Here is a 19625-nt window from a genome sequence, read left to right as displayed (position 1 = left end):
AACCAAAAAGCAGCACAGAATAAATATCTGCAGTCTAGGCCACTTTTCCCCACCTTGGAACCTTCTAACTGTGTTGGCCAGTGGCCATGCTGGCTGGGAATCATGGGAGTTGCAGTTTAACATATCCGGAGGGCACCAGGTTAAGGCAGGCTGCTCTGTGCTGTTGTATTGCTTCCACCAAGCAGCACCACTAGAGACCCAGAGTCGTGCGAGGAAGAATGTGATTTTCCAGAAAGCTGATGTTGTGACACTGCAGTCATCCCAAAGGTGAGAATAAGAGACTAGAGAGTTGTGATTTCAGCTGGAAAGCCTTTCCCTTTCGCAGCTTGTTTTTCAGCACCAAGCTGAACCATGTCATACAAGTTTAAAATTCTTGGTTGTGCTCCTGCCTAAGGGCAAGTCCCTACGGCAGCATGTGAACCATCTATATATGTTTTGTAGTGCTAAACAGAACTTTATCAAAAGCATATGAGTTGCAGATACCTTTTCCTCTGCTGTGAAAACAGGAAGCCTGGTTTTACAAGGCTGTCCAGGGAGTGCCAATATCTGCCCCCGTGTGATGTGGGCTTCCAACAACAGAAGGTGAACCAGCTTAGTACCAGAACATCTGTGTGTGTATCTTGCAGAGCTAGTCAGTGAAACTGATGAGGCTTTGTTTGGGTGCATTTTTCTTTTTTATAAAAACACCAATGGAAATCCATAGCTGTGGCTTAACTTTGAGCTAGAGCTGCCTTCTCCAACCTGGTGCTCTCCAATTACTCCCATAATTGTAAGCCATGTGGACAGTGTTCCCAATGTATATGAAATATATGTGTGTGTAGACAAAGTGGCAGGGAGATGATGTTGGTGGAATACTTTTGAGCAGTTAACCGTTTGCTAAAGCTCCACGAACTCATTCAGTAGCTAGTGAAGGAAGCTTATTGATTGATTGAGCAATCGATCTATCTATCTGTTTTTCAAACAAAAGCACTGCGAAGTCTCGGAGTCTGGTCAGACTTGAGCTAATTTAAAGGAGTTGGCAAATCTTTGTGATGAACTTGTGAATAGTATCTGTAAAAATGGCATGACTTTAAGTAGCTATTCCATTTCAGGCCTCCCTGCTCTTCTCACCTAGCAGTAGTTGCTGCCTCTCCTTGGTGGGTGTGTTCTGCCCCTTATTCCTGCCTTCTGAAACTGGACTTTCTGTTCTTTGCAGATCTGCTGTGGATCAATGCACAACCTAATGAACTCTTTAGAGTACCTTTCCACTGACAATTAGTTTAGGGATTCTGTCCCTCGGGGCGTCACCTCAGCATATTTCTCTCCCCCCCCCCTTCAACAGGAGTGACAGTTAACTGCCAACATACATCTTTTTGTCCTTTCCTTTTGAGCAATGTTTTCCTCAAGAGGACATTCTTAGACCTTGCATTCATTTTAATAAATTGAGTGTAGTTGTTTCATATTAAGAATGCATTCTATTTTCCTTTAAAAAACTTTGTAGGGTGAGCCTTTTCCCTTGCACGTCCTTGTATTTCTGCACCATTTGAAACTGTTTTCATTCTTCAAATGTCTGGTATCCAAAGACTCTTCATTCCCAGAAGTCTAGTATATATACCTATAAAGCCCTTAACAGCTTGGGACCTGGATACCTGAAGGAACACTTTCTTCCATATTTGCCCTCCCGCCCCTTGAGAACGGCAGCAGAGGCTCTCCTCCGGGAACCCTCTGTGAAAGAGATTAGGAGGCAAAGTACCCGGAAGGAGGGCTTTCTCTGCGGTGGCGCCCAATCTATGGAATGCGCTCCCCAGAGAGGTCCGCCTGGCGCCATCATTTGTTTTTTGGCGCAAGGTTAAGACCTTTTTATTCCAGCGGTGTTTTAATAAGTTTTAATATTGTCTTTTCTATGTTTATAATTGCTGCCAGTGTGGGTCGGGAATTTTATTTATGTTATTTATGTTGTATTTTGTATTGTAAGCCGTCCTGAGGCTTTTTTGTGAGTAGGATAGCATATAAATGTTTTAAATAAATAGTATAATGTAATCTGATACAGAAGTATCAGACACGGTTCCTCCAGTGACCAGTACCCTGGTCAGGTGCTCATTCTTTCTTGACCAGCTGGTTCATGAAAGAGCATCTGTCCAAAAAGGGAGACAAAATTTTCAAACAAATTTGAAAAACAAATTCAATTAGGTGCTATTTGAACTAATGCCTAAGTAATGCCTAAGTCCCAAGATAACTGTTGGGCTATAGCCAGGGCAATGCAACTGATCTATCTTGGCATTCGCATCTCTAAGAGGGTTTGTTTCTAATGTGTGTGCTTAATTTTGTGCCAACTCTTAAGTTCTTTTTCCCCTTTCCCTTGCAAAGTGTTGGCAGTTGTGTCAGTTTTACTGTAGAAATAAGCATGCTGAAATGGTAGCAAAGAGTTAGCCAAGAAAGGGACCAAAGAGCAGGAAGTTAGTGGCAGGGACTGGTTATCTTACACAGGTCAGAAAATTTGTCCCATCTGCTTGCTTGGTCCTCCATATTTTCTATGGCCAAATGCATGCTTCTATAAGTATACTCTAAAGTACAACTAGTTTTACCTAAAGAAAGGGAATTGAGCAAGCAACAAACTAGCTTCTGCCTTTCTAGTGGAATGGTGTGAGGAAGAAGTAGAGTAACTGGAAGGTTGGGGATCTGACAAGAAAAATTTCTGATACAGACTTAATTGAATGAATGGGTTACTGCAGGATTTATTACTTGGACCATGTTTGCAGGTTTATTTGGGGATGGTTGAGGGTTATGTGGGCACACCCCGGTACAGACTTGTATAACCAGATTGCCTGTGCCTAAATGGAGCCTTTTTCCTTTTCTAACCACAGGACAAGTAAATAGTATGCACAGACCTAGAGGTCTGAAATAGGTCTCCTAAAACGACTCTTTAGTATGGTGTGAACACCATCTTCTTGCTTGTCCATTATAGAGCTGTTCAAGGCTATGGGGTGATGGAAATCCTGGTGTCAGCAAACGTTTTAACTGTACATTTCTCTGAATTATAGCCCTAAATTATGTCAGTACCTGAATCAATTGCCACAGAAATACAGTTAGAGAAAGGATTCACCCATAATGCTAAGCTATGGAGTGCTTTATTGAAACTTGGTTTTCAGTTTGATTCCCATATGTCCTCCATCCACTTGTAGAACAGTCAGACCCTTAGTGTTCTGAGGAGTTGAACATAATGAGATTACTATGCTGAAAATTAGGGCAGATTTGCATCATTGCTTTTTCCCTCCCTGTGCATGCTGGTTGTAAACTGCAGCATCCAAACCTGGCCAGATTTGGTAACTGTAAAGATTTACAAATCCTAGGGCCAACCAAATGGTAGCAGACTTGTAATGAATGTAATCAAATAGTGGGAAAACGTGTGTGCAATTTTATTCTGTGGTGATAGCGGTGACAAAGAAATCTTACTTCTTTGCATTCATCATATCTGCTCCATTTTGTCCAGAGGAATACTTAGATGGTTAAAGGCTGCTTGGGTGTAAACTCTAGGAGACAACAGCTGGAATCCACAAAAGCCTTCTATGAATGATTTCTGGGTATTTCACGGATCAAGTCACTCATACCCATGCTAAATTGAATATGTTTAATTTGACAGAGTTGGAGATAGGCAGAGCTAGTGCACCATATAATCATGTTATGGATATTTTTAACTTGTCCACCTGAGAATTCCTTGATGGACTGAGGCATACTAGTTTTTAGATTCTTGTCCATCCTAGTTTGTGAAATTTGCCAGAGGTGTACTGGGTACTCGGAACTCCAAGGTGATTAACACTTGCTTTCTGGGTAGTGAGGGTCATGCAACTTTGAAGGAAGCTGTGTTGATGCCTTTGTTGAATAAACTAAATTCGGATTCCATGGTTTTGGATAAGTGTTGACCAGGGTTAAACATGCTGTTTTTGGGCAAGGGACTGGAGCATGGGGTGGCCTCACAACTCCAAGCAGTGTTAGATGATATTGAGATCCAGACCTGGTTTTGAGCAGAGACAGCTTTGATTATCCTGGTTGATTACTTATGCCAGGAAATAGATGTGGGGAGGGGTGCTTCTGGACCTCTCACTTGCCACCTCTCTGGGAAATTAAGTGGACAAATACATGAGATGGGTACTTTTTTCATGGTGACTTCACACCTCTAGAACCCCTTGCCATCAGGGGTCAGTCCTGAAGGCTTTCTTGTTTACTTTGGTATTCTCATGGACCATTCTGGCTTGTAGTTGAAATTGTGTTGTAAACTTTTTTGTAGTAATGCTAGTGTTTTCTTTTTGCCATATTATCTTTTACTGTATGAATATTGTTGTTGAGCCCTCTTGGGGTGGGTTCATGCCACAAAAGACAGTTTAGAAATATTTTAAATCAGTAAATGTACCATAGTTTGTTAACCAGCTACAAAACTCAAATAGCAATCATGGTTTGTTCTTGGTTTGCAAAATCTGGCTTGCTTAAACTATAGGTTGCTGTGAGCTCCCTAAACCCAGAACCACTCCTTATACCTGGCTTGTTTGTGTGCTGTGAAACAAGGCACTCTTCAAAAACAGCTTGAAAACTAAACTGCTCTGAAAGTTAGCAAACTGGGTGAGAGTGAAGCAAACCAGCGATAAGAAAAACACACTGTGGTTCATTTTCTTTTCTGAAAGGCTGTTTATGGCTGAAGCAACACAACATGCTTAATGTAAACTGAGTTTTTTGTGAACACAGCCATTATTCATACAGGTCTTTATTAACTTGTTACTAATCCACTAAGTAGTTGATAACCTCACTGCAAGCATCAAAACCTGGAGACTTAATGAGCCCCTAGTGACCTGGTTCACACGTTACAGCAACTCACGGTTCGTTAAGCCATGGGTTGTTGAAAATGAAGTAGAAGTATGCTAGTTCTCAGTGCTCATTCACTTTTGCTACACCCATAGTTTGTTCTTGGTTTAACATTCTGGAATGTTCCTCCTCTAAGGACCTACTATTCCGGATTTGAACATCATGTCAAACCACCCAGAGACAATGTGTCCCTAGAATGTTTAGCTCAGCAAGAGCCACCAGCAGGCAGGACTTTGAAAGGGGGTTGAAGAAATTCATGGAGAAGGCTTATCATTGGCTACTAGTCCTGATGGCTGTATGCTGCTTCCAGTATCAGAGGTATTATGCCTAAGTACACCGGTTTCTACCAAGTTGTGTACTAGCCAAATGGTAATCCACACACTGTGTGAGTGTCTGTGTATGGTGTATATACATGAGAGGGAAAGAGACAGAGACAGATAGAGAGAAAGGAAAACGTGAACTGCATCTGTGGAACTGAACCTGGAATGGTGATATTGCAGGTGAATTTGCAAATTAAAAAACACCTGCAAGTTTTTCTGTGCTGACTCACATGCTGAGACTCTAAGTGGTCTCCAATTTCCTTAGGAACAAACAGTATTAAGGTAGCAATCTGAAAGAATTAAACATCTTAATTTTAATCCATTGCTCTTCTGTCATCTTATTCCAAGGTTTCCAGCTGCTCTTCTAAATTCTCTTCCTTGCTTTATTTCTTCTACCTTTTTATCTTTGTGTTGTTGACCCTGTAATCTCTTTTCCTGCCTCCCACAGCCATTCTGCCATCTGTTTCTCACCATCCCTTTCCTGTGTGAGTGTGGGGGGTCCTCTGCCCATGTCTGTAGAGAGGCTTCCAAAGGACCGGTTTGATTCCCTCAGGAACTAGAGGCCCCAGCCCACTTTAGGGAGCAGATGGCCTTCTGCAAATCCCTTGGTTTAATGGCTCGGTGACCCAGTGTAACAGTGGCTGCCTTGGAATTTGTAGGAAAGAAGGGAAATGCCATTGTGCAACATCTTAGAAAAGTGATTGCCTTGGCTGTGGCTATTTGTTCATACCTAAAAGCCCAATAATTCTGTGTGGCTTGTGGTGCTTTAAAGTCTTAGTTTATTATTGCTGATGTTTTTGTGGAGAACCTGAGCCTTCATTGGAAGTATAGTGAATAGGGAAGGACCGTGGTACATATTCCTTGAGGTACTGTGATGCAAAGAAGCAGGTTAACAAGGGAAAACCTGAAATGTAGTTTATATAATACTGGTTTATAAATTGTTTATGCAAAATATAATCTGCCTTTTTTCTGAGATTTTAAAGCAGGAATGCTTGAGAATTGCTTTAAGGCCAAACAGAGGACAACCTGCTGGGGAGAAACTGTCAGGAGAATCATTTTAGTTGAGACATACTATGTCAAATGTGTTAACCAATTCCTGTTCTGCAGTGTTTCATTCAAAATTTCACTTCAATCAGTATTTCATCTTTAAAGCCTGGAAATGATTGTAGGAAGAATCCCTCTGTTTCTCCAATTTTCCTTTTTTAACCTATGCGGGGGGGGGGGGGTCCACAATGCAAATTTTATGTCCTCAGCACCATGTCTTTCACTTCTGACAGCTATATCACAATAAACTTGTTGTTCTTCCTTTTAGGATTCTCCCCACCCTCCTTTGTATTGAGACAGAGATGTAGCTACTTCCCTGCATTTGGTTTACTCCTGTGTCAGGATGATTTTTTCTACCCCCTCTGTGCTTATTGCATTCAATTCTCAATAGTGAAAATAACTGGTACAAAAAAGCTTGATTGAAAAATTAAGACTATTTTGGCAAGAAGCAGAAAATGTGCTATGTTGGAAACTATCAATGTTCTCGATTTTGCTGTATTCATAAGCTGGCCTCATTAGGCAACGTGCCGGCCACCTGCTTGTTCTGTCACTTTACTCTGAGGCAGAGAAGATATTCTCTGGAGGCTCTCGCCTGATGCCTTCAAAGAGTACTTAATAGACACACAACTACCATTTAATTATCAGTCTGGTTTCACCCCTCAGCTGGACAACGGAACAGACATCACTGTAATGCAAATCTTTGACATTAAAGGACCAGGCAAAGTATCTTATGGCGATGTCGTTCCCAAATGAGAAGATGCACTATTTTATGGATGACATATGGCACAGGCTGGGAGGGTGTTGGGCCTACCCAGCTTTGCCACTGAGTCTTATTAATTAGCTTTTCTGTTTGCTTTTTTCTCATCACATAGACAGAGGAGAGTGAACCTGTTAACTTTACCCAGTGAGCATTAATGCAAGGGTAAATTATGTATATCGAATGCACCAAAACCCTACTGCAAATGGGGAAATAAAACCATGGGCATAGATATCTCCAAGCAATGTTCTGTTACCATAAATGTTTTCTGGCAGCCTGTGAATTTGTTAAAGAGAGAATGGAGAGCGCTAAACCAGGAACAAATCTCTCCTATCTTTAAATCCCTGCTCCAACCATGAAGATCATTGCTGCATGGCCTTGAGGAAGGTCCTTGACGTAGACTACTTCACAGGATTGTTGTGCATGTTAGCATATGATCCTTAGATAAGGGTCAGAAATAAAGAATGATGACTATGAATGCATTCTAATTTCATAATATACCTATTAACCATAAAGTGCAACTGGGACAAAAAAACCTACTCCCAATCCTTTTTATTAAAAATAAATGCTAATTTTGTCCTTTAGTATGCCGTAATACATAGAAACAGAGCAAGTCAGAAGTGGTCTCCCAGGCCATCTAGTCTGACCCCCAGCTCCAGCCGGCTCTGCTCACGACATGCCCACGATGTGCATGTCTAGCCTATCCTTGAACACCCTCACCAATGGGGCCTCAACCACCTCCTGTGGAAGCCCATTCCATACCCTCGGGGTCCTAACTGTCAGGAAGTGCTTCCTGGCATCTTATAGAGCTAGTATTTTATCATAGATTTTATTTTTTTCAGATATTTTAAAGAATTTCTATATAGGCAGTATCATAACCATAACATGAGTTGTGCATAACATGTTAAATGAATTTAACTTCCTGCTCCCACAGAAAATATGTTATGCAGTTATGTATAGACATATACCTAAACATGAATAAGTGTATGGTTAAATAAATTTAATGCATTTAACTACATTTAATGGAAATGTGTATTTTTCAGAACACACATGACAAAAGAACTAGAAAGGCTTAACCTAGATTTGATTTATTATGATTAAAAGGGTGAAGTTATAATCTATTTAATCCAGATATTTAGTTACTACTCAGTGTAATGAAACAAGCTGGCCGCGTTTTCTCTTTTCAAACATAATATGAAACTTCAAAGGGCCAGAAACCGAATAGGGGACATCGTTGCATTCATGTACTTTCCCATTAGGTCCTGAATGTTGCTGTTGAATGCAGATGCCATGACTTGCTGTCTGTCTGCCAAGCAGACAGAAGCAGTGATGAAAAAGATGAGAAGCATATTGTGAAAATGGCAGTGGGAAATTGGACTCAAGGAAGGCGGGGGCTCACTGATTGTGTCTGGTCCAAGTACCCTTCAAAACCTGGAGTTGGCATGGTGCTGCACCTTCATAAGGAGTGCAGCACAGTATCCTGGATGGCCAGGCGATCCTGAAGAATGGAATGGGATAGAGTGCTGAGGGATAGGATTGTCCAGACTTGGGTGAAAACCCCTTGTGTAGATAGCCCTAGATTTCTTGAGCCTCATTTAGAGCCTGCTACTTGAAGACCAGACGGATGTGCAGGCTACCCAGAAGAAGCTGTGTACTCTGGTTATACCTCCTGTGAATACATCGGGCTCTGAAGCAAGGAACTTGAATCTGCAGGACTGGTACTTAGCCAGTCACCCAAAGACCATCATTCACCTGTTAGGTCCCCGTAGAGAAGACAGGAGCACAGTGGAAGAGGGAAGTCACAGTAGGCTTCCTGCCAGCCTCCTGCTTCCAGCTTGCTTGCAGCTGAAAGGCAGGACCCAGACAAGATTCACTATTTAAGAACTTGGTGTGCTTAAATCATTGCTGAAATAGGCTTACCATAATTCACGTGATAAAGCTCTTGGCTGCAGCTCTGCAACATTTGCTCCTCAGTACCAAAACAGCAGCTACTCCAATGCAGAAAAAAGCATGTTGGGGAACAACTATGCTAGATGCTTCTTACATGCTTGCTTCTTGTGTGACAGGATACTGGTTTTATTAGTGTTATTAAACAGGAGTTTACTCAGTCTACTGAGTTTCTTCGTACAGTATGACATGTTGCAGCCCATATGGACATTTACCACTTCATGAGAACTAGGAGGCAATAATGTCTGCCATTTCCCCAGAGTTTTCAGAAGTTCTACTCAACTGAATTTGCCTTTTACTTTAACACCTCCTGCAAATTCTGACCCTCTTACCGTTCAGCAGTTAAACGCCAGTGTGATTTCCCAGATTTCAAAAGACCTTCTCATTTTTATCACCTGTCGGGTTTTACAAAACTTAGGAGCATGCTGAATACCCACCAACCACAATACAGGGGAAGGGGGGAAATAATGTAGTTTGATGGGGACACATGTTAAGCACCTGTGAAATCCCAGCCTAGCCAGAACAGAACAGTTACTTGTTGTGCATGGTATTTATTTATTTAAAACATTTCTGTGCCGCCCCATCGCATTAAAGCCTCGGGGCGGCTCACAAAACATCAATAAACAACAATACAATAAAACCCCAGTGCAATAAAACCTCAGTGCATTCTCGGCTAAAACTTTAAAAAAAAAACCTAGTTAAATAAATTAACAATTAAAATACGTTTTAAATAAAAAGGTCTTAGCCTGGTGCCGAAAAACAAATGACGGCACCAGGCGGACCTCTCTGCGCCACTACAGAGAAAGCCCTCCTCCGGGTACTCACCCTCCTGATGTCATTCACAGATGGTTCCCGAAGAAGGGTATCTGCTGCTGACCTCAAGGGGTGGGAGGGCATATATGGGAGCAGTGGTAGTTCCACACATTATCACCATTGTCTACAAGCTCGATTCCCGACAAAATAGAAATGTGTCTTTAAGTTGAATTTGTATGTAAGTCGGAACACATATAGTTGCCGCTCCACATTTGTGGGTGCTAGGGGCATAAGACTCCCATGAAAGTGGAAAACCTGGGGCTATCTGTAGCTACCCCAAAACTCACCAGTGCCTCCTCTTTGCATTAAGGACATGCAGGAGAGATTTCTCTCTCTGGACGGGTGGGGCAGGAAGGCATGCATTGGAAAGGCTCTCCCTCTCCGTTTGCTTCCCCTCTCTTTATGGTTATGACAATTTTCTGCAGTATTTTTTAAAGTAATAGGCTTTATGACAGTTCATAGGTACAGGTTGTCTGTAATTTGGCGTTCATCACTTGAGGACTGCCAGTGTTCATAAGTAGCTGACTTACTGCTGTAAGACATGGGCAGCCAGTGTGGTATAGTAATTAGAGTGCTGGATTCAAACTTGGGAGATCCTGTCCTAGCCCCACTTCAGTCATGAGTGACTCTCAGTCTAACTTAACTTGCAGGGTTTACTGTGAAAATAAAATGGATGAGAGCAGACCTGTGTAAGCTGCTTTGGATTCTTTGCAAGAAGAATGAATAACAGTAATAATACTAATAAATGATTAAATGCAAATAAATGATACATTAGTATGAATTAGTTGTATGTAAGGCACACATTACATCTCTGTTGCCTATTATTCACTCAGTCATGCAAGCTGTGCTCCTTCCCTCTTCTACTCTGTCCCCCCCCCCCCCCAGTTTTTTCCAGAAGTGTGTCTGACCATCTGGAGATCCTAGTGGGAGGCTGCAGGATGGAGAGGGAATCCATTCTGCTAATGGTGTCCCTTTCCCTGGCAGACAAACACAGTTGGATTTCAGCCCAAGCATGTACATGTCTCCTTTAGTTTGTTGCACCAAGGAGCCACAATTGGCTCAGGTTCTGATTTCTACAGTGTATACAGAAGTAAAAGAATAAACTTCAAATATCGTAGTTCAGGCAGGGACACGATGCAACATTAACTTATAGCTGATAAAAATCTTAAAATGCAAAGTATTCCTTAATACAGCAAAATGCACTAACCTTGTTCCTAGGCAAAACAGCCTTTGATACAGTTTCCTTGGCATTTGGCAGGAACATATAATATCATTAAAAGGTTGCTATGAACTTCACACATCTGCTGCATTTTGATTTGCCCTGATTGTTCCTGCTAATGCCTGATAATAATTCTTTTGTACAGTCTTTGTGCATCAGTTGTTAGAATGGAAGCTAGGAAGAAGGGAGGAGTTTTGCTAAAATAAGTGTGTAATCCTACTATACGAACCAAACTTTGGTTCTTTGGTGCAAGTGAAATCACTTAGTTTTTATTTAAAATTAGAGTGCATTTTGATTCTTTACATTATTTTAATATGCAAGTGTTTTGTCTTCATTTAGTCTATATTGTGGTAAAAGTAGTTGCAAATGAATGTCAGAGTGTGTGCATAGAAAATTTGACCTTTGGAAAGTAGACATTGAGGAAGCAATTTAAAAAAAATACCAGTGGAGGTGTGGATGGTAAAATTGGAGGTGGGGAAAGAGGGAGGCAACAGAAGCAATCGAATTACACTTGAATACTGTAATTTCAGTATGGTCATAGTTAGTGGAAACAAACCATAGAAATTTAACATGAAAACACCATTGTTTGAAAAAAATTGTTATTTTTATTTCATTATAAATGGGGAAATTTTAAACATGGCTAGAACTTTTGTTGGAAGCAAATACAGTGCCGAGGGCTTGTAAGTTAATGTGAAACCATAACAATTTCAATTCATTAGTAAAATACTTAAATTCCAACTACTAGTCGATCTTCTCAACATTTTGCATTTCTTTCCTGTAAGAGCGGTAGGTAGGCCATCTCTTGCCTGAGTTTTATTCTTTGTTGGTTTTTGCATGTTTAAGTGCAAGAGCAGAAATTTGATGTTCCACTCCAACTCAGGCACTCGCACTATAGAAGATCAGTATAGAGCTCAGTAGAGCCCTAAGGTACAATCCTAAAAAAATCATATAACTTCCCACCCTGCCTCGCTGCTGGAATTATTGGACTTATTTCTTTCAAAATATAGATAGGCTTACACTTAAGCACTGCAGGCGAAAAGCCTGTGTGAACCGCCAAGCCTTCATATTCCCATCCAGATCTTCTTACATGGTAGAAATGATGCAAACCTGGAAATCATTCACTTAATCTACAAGTAAATTCTATGAATATTTAATAGTCTTAATTCAGGAAATGTGTTTTCTGATTTAAGTAGTTTCTTTAAACTGAAACGCCATATTCAAATGGGTGCTTTCCTGGCCCCTAAGTAGATTAGCTATCTAGTCTCTAGTCTGGCTGTGTAGGTGCATGAATTAAACAGGTGCCTAAATTCATTGGGAAACTCAGAGTACTTGGGGAAGTAAACTGTTTTTATATGCAAATTTATAGAACCTTTGCATTTTGATGTTTTGTTTAGACTAGGAATAACTTAAAAACCTATTTTGTTTCTGTGAATCATGTTATTACATTGTCAATAGTTGAATACAAGTTCCAGGTGGCCAAGTAAGTTAAAACTGTAGAACCACAAAATGACACGGATACAGTTACTTGCCTGGAAAACCCTTTCAGTTTCTTTTCAGCTGCCACTCTCCGTTCTCCTGGATTCCTTCTATTGCAGCTCCAATAAGCCAGTGTTGTAGCTTTCAGGAATCTAGATACACCCAGCAACCTAGGTAGGCCAAGTGTTTGGTTGCTAGGAAGGTCTGTATTCAAATCCCTGCTAAATCAAGAGGCTTACTAGGTGAGTTGAACCAGTCCATGACTGGCTGTCATGAGTATCTAGCTAGGATGATTTGCTATGCTGCCTGAACCCACGTGACCTCCCTCAGTTTTGGTAGCTTCGTCTCTTAAGATCTCTTGGAATGGACTTGATCATTTGGAGGAGATCAAGACAATAAATCTTTTACAGTGCCCTCTTCTGTCAAAGCTCAGAGGAACAGAGGCAATTTTAATTGCCCCTGAAGAGATTGGGTATTTTGGGAACTGTCTTTCTTAAACATGTTGATAGTAACAGATGTACCCTGAGTGGAAAGGATTAATCAGTTACATTCAGCTACAAAAATAAACAAAAACTTCATATGGATTTGCATCAAGCCCTTGAAAATCATGTGTTTATTTAAAATAAACCTTACTGTTTTTAGTGTACTTTGCCATCTAGTTCTTTGGTGCTTTTAGAAGTGTTTACAATGTCTGTGCCTTGAGCATTTCTTAGCTTCTATGACAGCCAGAAACTATAAGCACATTGACTTAAATTTTGAAACAGATAAACAAAACTGGAACACAGAATTACATTTTACTCCATGGTCAAAGCTTAGGGATATGCCACCTCCTGAACAAACTCTGTACAACAGAGTCCGACCTTCTTAAAATCTCTAAGCTTTTTTTTAAAAAATAAAAATGCCATAATTTCTACATTAATGGGTTTTTTTGGCCTCTTAGGTAAGAGTATGGAAGAAATTAAAAAGATGCTCCTGCTAGTGTTAGGCTGTGCTGTGCAGGTAAGTTTACTACTAAATTATTACCAGATCTAAGGCACAGATTCAGTCCATAGGTTTCCATAGGCTAGAGCCAGGAACCTCTCAAGTCTGATCCCTTGGACCTTGTGGCCCATAAGAACATAAAAAACATTATGTTAGATTCTATGTGTGCTTGTACCAAAGATTTTTATAAGGGGAGTAAGATTTTGGTAGTTCTATCCTCTGGATGTATGTGCTGTAGATGTGCATGTATAAAGTATTGTACATAACATTGTTGTGCTGTGTTAGTTATAGTCTGTGGGATGTTCAGTGGGGTAGGAGGAAGGATGGGAGGCTAGAAACAAAGGAGAGGAGGGTTGGATACTGGGTTGATACTATTTGAATAATCCATAAACTTTACATTAAAAGTATGCTAGCAACTTGATTAGAAGAACAGTGCTGATACAAGCCCTTATGTTCAAAGTTTTGTGCTGGATTACAGAACTTGCATCTTGGGTAGTTGCAACTGTTTTATGAAGTATTTGAAAAAATAGTTACAACTCATTCTGAATAAGGGTGAAGCCACAGCTCCTCCCGCTTTGCCTGTTTTCAAACAGCTGCCTTTTTATCAATGCCCCTCTGGCATTCAGTTCCTTAAGAAACAGTTGTGATGCCTGATAAACAAGTGATGTGTGTGTTTTGTTTTTGCCTATAGTGTGAACGAAAAGAAGAATTCATTGAAAGGATAAAACAACTAGATATTGAAACCCAGGCTGCGATTGTTTCACACATTCAAGAGGTAGGATTCTTAATTCCTTTGCTGAGCATCAGTAAGATCTGAACTGGGTAGACTTGGACTTTGAGAAACATGGATTGTGTGGCTACTCTTATGTTGTGTCTTTTTTAACGGGAAGACTTCTTGTCTGTCAGTGGCTAAAATTGATGCCCAGATATTTTATCTCCATCCCTGACTCAAACTTTCCCTTTATTCTGACTCCAGCCATCCTCTTAAACCCTTAATTGTGCTACTGTTACAATCATCTTCTCTAAGGAGAAGGGCTTTCAAGTGCAGATGGTAAGGCACTCTTCAAAACTTGGCATCTCTTCTTTTAAAAAATTAAGCATTTTGTGCATTATCTGTAGCAAGGTTCTGAGAATACAAGTCACTGAAGCAGTGCTTTGAAACTTTTAAAGCTTCATTACGATGCTACTTTTATACCTCTGTTATATTGCATTCTGGTTATCCAACATAAAACCATTCTGTTTCATCTCTCATGGAGTGGTAGTCCAAGGGGTACTGAGGATCAAGTTTTTGATGGTTACCAAACTGCTTTTTCCAAAAAACTGGGCTGTCATGCTTTAAGTCAGTTAGAATTTGAAGCATTTCCTGCAACCACAAGGGTTATGTGGAAAGCAGAATGTTCAAGTCTGAGAAGAATCCTTTGGCAAAGCAGGGACCAAGTGCCCATGCTGGTATGAGCAGATGTTATGTTAGTTAATGCAGGAATTACTGTGGAAATTTATTGGAATGTGTTTATTTACTTAGCCTACAGTTCTAGGCATAACTCGCTAAGACAAGTCCCGTTAATGCAGTGAGATATAAAGCTTCTTGACTGACACATGCCAAATAAATTTGTGGAAATGGCAAGCCCAGTCTTCAGGCAAAGCTCATGCACAGCTAGAACATATCTTTATCTTGTCGTCATCCAGTGACATCTGAATATCTACTGGTCAGAAATTAAAAATAAATTAATCGCTTTTCTTCTCTTTTCACTCCTCTACTCTCCTCTTTTCTTGATTTTAGGTAACCCACAATCAGGAGAATGTTTTTGACCTACAGTGGCTAGAGCTCCCAGATATGGCCCCAGAAGAGTTAGAAGCTCTTTCCAGAAATATGGTTTTCCATTTGAAGAGGCTGATTGATGAGAGAGATGAGTGCACAGAAGTACGTTCAAGGCATCTTACTGAGTTTTTAAAAAGTTGGTGTTTAATATAATGTACTTCATTTGAAGTATTAGTTTGGACTTTACTTCTCTATTAACCTTTTCCCCCATACTGATTTTCTCAACCAAATATTGACCAGTTAGGCAGCTATTCTTGCAAGAATGCAACTTAAGACTTTATCTGTTCTGGACTTAATTGACATTACACAAGTAGTGATAATATTTCCAGTAATGCATCCTTATGTGACAAACAAATAAGCTCAGTTTACCAGTTTAAAGTTTGTGTTAGATATAGTCTTTTGAAATTTTTGTGTTTTTAATGTCCTTATTTTCATTGTTGTATTGTTTTATATCCTACACTGCCTTTTCAACAGAAAAGGTGGTACGTAAATGTAAATAGATGGTAAAAATACTTTTGTAAGGCGTTTACTTTGCTCACCCTCTTGTATTTGAGCATGTTTGTGTAAATGAGCTGGTGAGATATGGCCCCAGAATTACTATGCAATTACTATACAATTTTGTGTTGCATGTGGAAGATAATATACTTTGAACATTTTCCCAGTCTATTTCTCCCTTCCTACCATAAACTACTACCTAAGAGGGCTACATTAAACATCTGCAGTATGCTTGATCATTGTACCCAAACAGCTGTTCATATGCGGGAACATGCAAAATATATGATTCACCAGCCAGAAATGGTGTAGTTCATGGGAAGGAGCCAACTGTTGCTAGTGGTGTGGTTTGCAGACATAACAGGAAAAACAGTTGTGCTTGCATGTGCTATATTGTTTTCTGGCTGCATAAAATGAGTAGTACAAGCAGCTGGACCCCACGATGTCCTCCTCTATCATTCCACTACCTCATTCTTTTTTGACATGTAGACATAGTCTAATTTTTGACCCAATACATATTCATTCAGTATCTCCACTCTTGCAATTCAAAAGCCTTTCCTCTTAATTTCAGTGTTCTGAAAAAACTCAGATGAGACACACAATGAGAGACACAGTCAAAGCCACTTCTGTGGATGGCTGGATTCACAGGAACCTTGTGTTTTACTTGAGTGCAATCCTATCCATTTTTTGACAGAAAAAGAGTCATTAACTCTCAACATGTTCCACTCAGCATGGCTAGACATGCATAGGATAGCACCTTAAGTTGGCATAATTAGACAAAGCTTTCTAGCATACATGCCCAGAGTGAGAAAGATCTGAGAGGAGCATGTCCTCATACAATGAAATAGGAAGGTGCCCTTCCTATTTCTTGCCAGAGCATCTTATGCTGTGACCCGACTAAATGATCTGGTTTGCATGATCAGCAAACCCATGCCTAGCAGAATAAGGATGGTTTGTGAGCACAAGTGAATAACTGGTTACTGAATACTCATCCACTTTTGCTTTGCTGACTAATACAGGAATGTTCCTGAGTTGTTCACCATGGTGTCAAACCCAGAAGTCTAGGGTGCTAAAGAGAAACCACACAGTGTTAATCTATGGTTTGTTGTTGGATTAACAAATTATGGGCTATTTACTAATCTGAACTGGGTCAATGTCTTGTAAATCTGGTTCTGGAGGAGCTGCAATTTTAAAAAAGGATGTGTTGATGAGGAGTGATAAGCACTTGTTTTACTGTCACAGAAAGGTCCTATCGCATTCAATAGGCTTGGGATAAACGGTGGCAGAATCCATCCCTCTAGTATCTGTGGACTCCCTTTTGTGCTCAACCCAGTCTAGGAAAGTGAGCAGAGCCAAGAGGAAGCCCACGAATGCTCATGGAGCGAAGGTTGTATGACTGGCAACCTCTTCTGCACCACGTGCGGCAACACAAACTCAGGAGAAGGGCCTGGCATGCGCAGCTATCACACGGGGTTTCATTTCTGGTCAGAGCCCCGTGCAGCCAGCCTTTGGGCCAGCTGCAGCAGCCCAAACGGCTGCCACACGTCATGTGGAAGAAGGACACTGCTAATGGTTACATGGAGAATGGTACCCCACATGGCCACTAGCAGTATCCCTCTTCTGCACCATGTGTAGCAGCCGTTGGGCCTCTGTAGGTGACATGGAAGAGGGCCACTGCTTGCACAGTGCATGGGGCCGGTTCCTGGAAGCACCCCATGAACGCCGAGCACACTCACCAGGAACTCAGACTCAGGGCTGCTGCAAAGTAGACTGGAGTCGAGCGAGCTGAGCCCAGGGGCTCTGATGGATTCCCATCCCCAGACAGGTTCCTCACACATGCCTATCATTCATCACACTTGTGAGTGATAGACTGAGCAATAGACTGATTGGCCACTCTGTGAACATATTGCTGGACTAGATGGAACATTGCCTTGATCCATCATGGCCCTTTTTATTTCCTCCTCTCCTTACATCACTGCAGTCTGTTCTCTCCTCTACCCCAGTATTTTCCCCCAGTGGAGTTCACATCTAGTATCTGATCTCGTGACAGAGAAAAGTGCTGGAACAGAGGCTAAGCTGCAAGGTGCTAGTCAGTGTATCTCCCGATTTCCAATATACATATTTCGGGCAGATGTGCATTTAAAGAGGCAGATGTGTTGCTGCGATGTCAAATTGCAGCCTTGCATAATGAAAATAGCAGGAGTCTTTCCCACTTGAAGCTTGGTGCTTTGGGATAAGCCTATGGAGTGCAGAAAAAAGTATGTCTGAAGGCATACCATGGAAACGAAGGTTTTCTTGTATTTATGCACCACTTGTGCAGTCTACCATACACTGGTCTCTAACTTTCAACTGCTTCAATAAATCAGAGAAGAACATTTGTGTGGACATGCTTTTTAAGACCATTGCCCCCTGCATCTGAAGATTATTTTTCATACTGTTTTCATTAGAAGCTGAACTTTGAGTACCCTTGTGTTTTTGCTAGCCTAAATGTCCTTAAAAGGAAGCATCATATATTTTCCTAACTTGAGCTTGCACAAAGGAAAATAACAGAAATATTCATTTCCTAAAACCTCAGACTAAGATTAGGACACATTACTCTTAGAAAAAATCAAGAAACCTTAAGGGTGCATTAGGGTGTTCTGTCTTTTACTGAATTATACAACTATCCTAAAGAATTGCCTATGCATCTCAAGTAGCGACTTATTAGAAGCAGGCAATACCAGCAGTAGTAAATGAGAGACACAGTCAAAGCCACTTCTGTGGATGGGTGGATTCACAGGAACCTTTGTTTTACTTAAGGTGCAACCCTATCCATTTTTTGACAGAAAAAAGGTCAGCAACTCTCCACATATTCCACTCAGCATGGCTAGACATGCACAGGATTGCGCCTTAAGTTGACATAATTTGACACAGCTTTCTAGCATACATGCCCAGATTGAGAAAGATCCAATAGGAGCATGTGCTCATACAATGAAATAGATTGTTACCATTGAACATACCATTTTATAAACCAGTTTCATTATCATTGCTACACATTTTACAATAGTGGAAGTTGCTCTTAAGGTGGTTCATAAAGGAGTCGGATGCTCTTCTGTGATTCTCCTCCTTGGACAGATACTAAGATGAAGAAAGGAGTGCTTCCATGTAGGGTCTGAGTCACAGTACCTCTATGCTGTGACATAAAGCACTTTTATATGCTGTACTATTATGTGCTTTCCTTTTCAAAGGGAAATAGTTAAGCCTGAGGGTTTGTAGGACACAGCAACCCATTGTGTTCTTATTAATCATGGGGGGCTGCTGTACCATGCACATGTACCTGTGGCTTCTCCTGCTGGTTGTTGGACACATGGGGGACTGACATGTTTTTAACACCTGGTGCACCAATCACGTTGTGGGTTCAGGGAACCACTGAGCATGCTCCTTAGGAGCAGCAAACATCCTTCCTGTCAGGCTTGCCTGAGCCCCCACGAGTGGAAGCTGGGCCACCAAGAGCGCAACTAGCACTTCAGAGTGGCCATCACTCACTTGCTCTCCCTGTTATAATCCCGTTTTCCCCCCAGAAATTGTTTTTCACAGACTCCAATCTGACCAGCAGCCAGTGACAGTCCCACCAAGTACCCAAGTGGCCATTGGAGGGGCTGGCACTGGTTTCAAGTTCTCAAAAGCTGTGTGCCCCAAATTTGAAGCTTTGCCTGGTTAGTGTCTTGATAAGTGCCTCCTTTTATATCAGGCACTATCCATGGGCATAGAAAAATCCAGTTTCAAATACGTTAAATTTGCGTTCACTTGGCAGCTGTCAAACAATGAGCAGTTGTGAGCGCAACACGTGTGAAGGGTATCGGAAGTACACCATCCCCTGCTAGTGAGATCTTTTTGGGTTTTAAGAGTGGACCTGACAGTTCTCAATGTTGTCTACTTTTCCAC

General features: G+C 41.1%; 1 protein-coding gene across 1 annotated transcript in view; it reads left to right on the top strand.

Moving 5' to 3' along the window:
* Positions 1–19625, top strand: part of LOC123026337 (protein Daple-like) — a 67741-nt gene that overhangs the window by 42380 nt on the left and 5736 nt on the right. The window contains exons 5-7 of the mRNA XM_044435842.1: positions 13350–13408; positions 14082–14165; positions 15171–15311. Coding sequence (XP_044291777.1) covers positions 13350–13408; positions 14082–14165; positions 15171–15311 — 284 coding nt within the window. The remainder of the gene's footprint in view (positions 1–13349; positions 13409–14081; positions 14166–15170; positions 15312–19625) is intronic.

The sequence above is a fragment of the Varanus komodoensis genome, unplaced genomic scaffold (assembly GCF_004798865.1).
Source record: "Varanus komodoensis strain SLA01 unplaced genomic scaffold, ASM479886v1 scaffold3, whole genome shotgun sequence".
NCBI lineage: Eukaryota > Metazoa > Chordata > Lepidosauria > Squamata > Varanidae > Varanus > Varanus komodoensis.
Note: the sequence above shows the minus strand (reverse complement) of the source record. Positions and strands in the feature narration are given on the sequence as shown.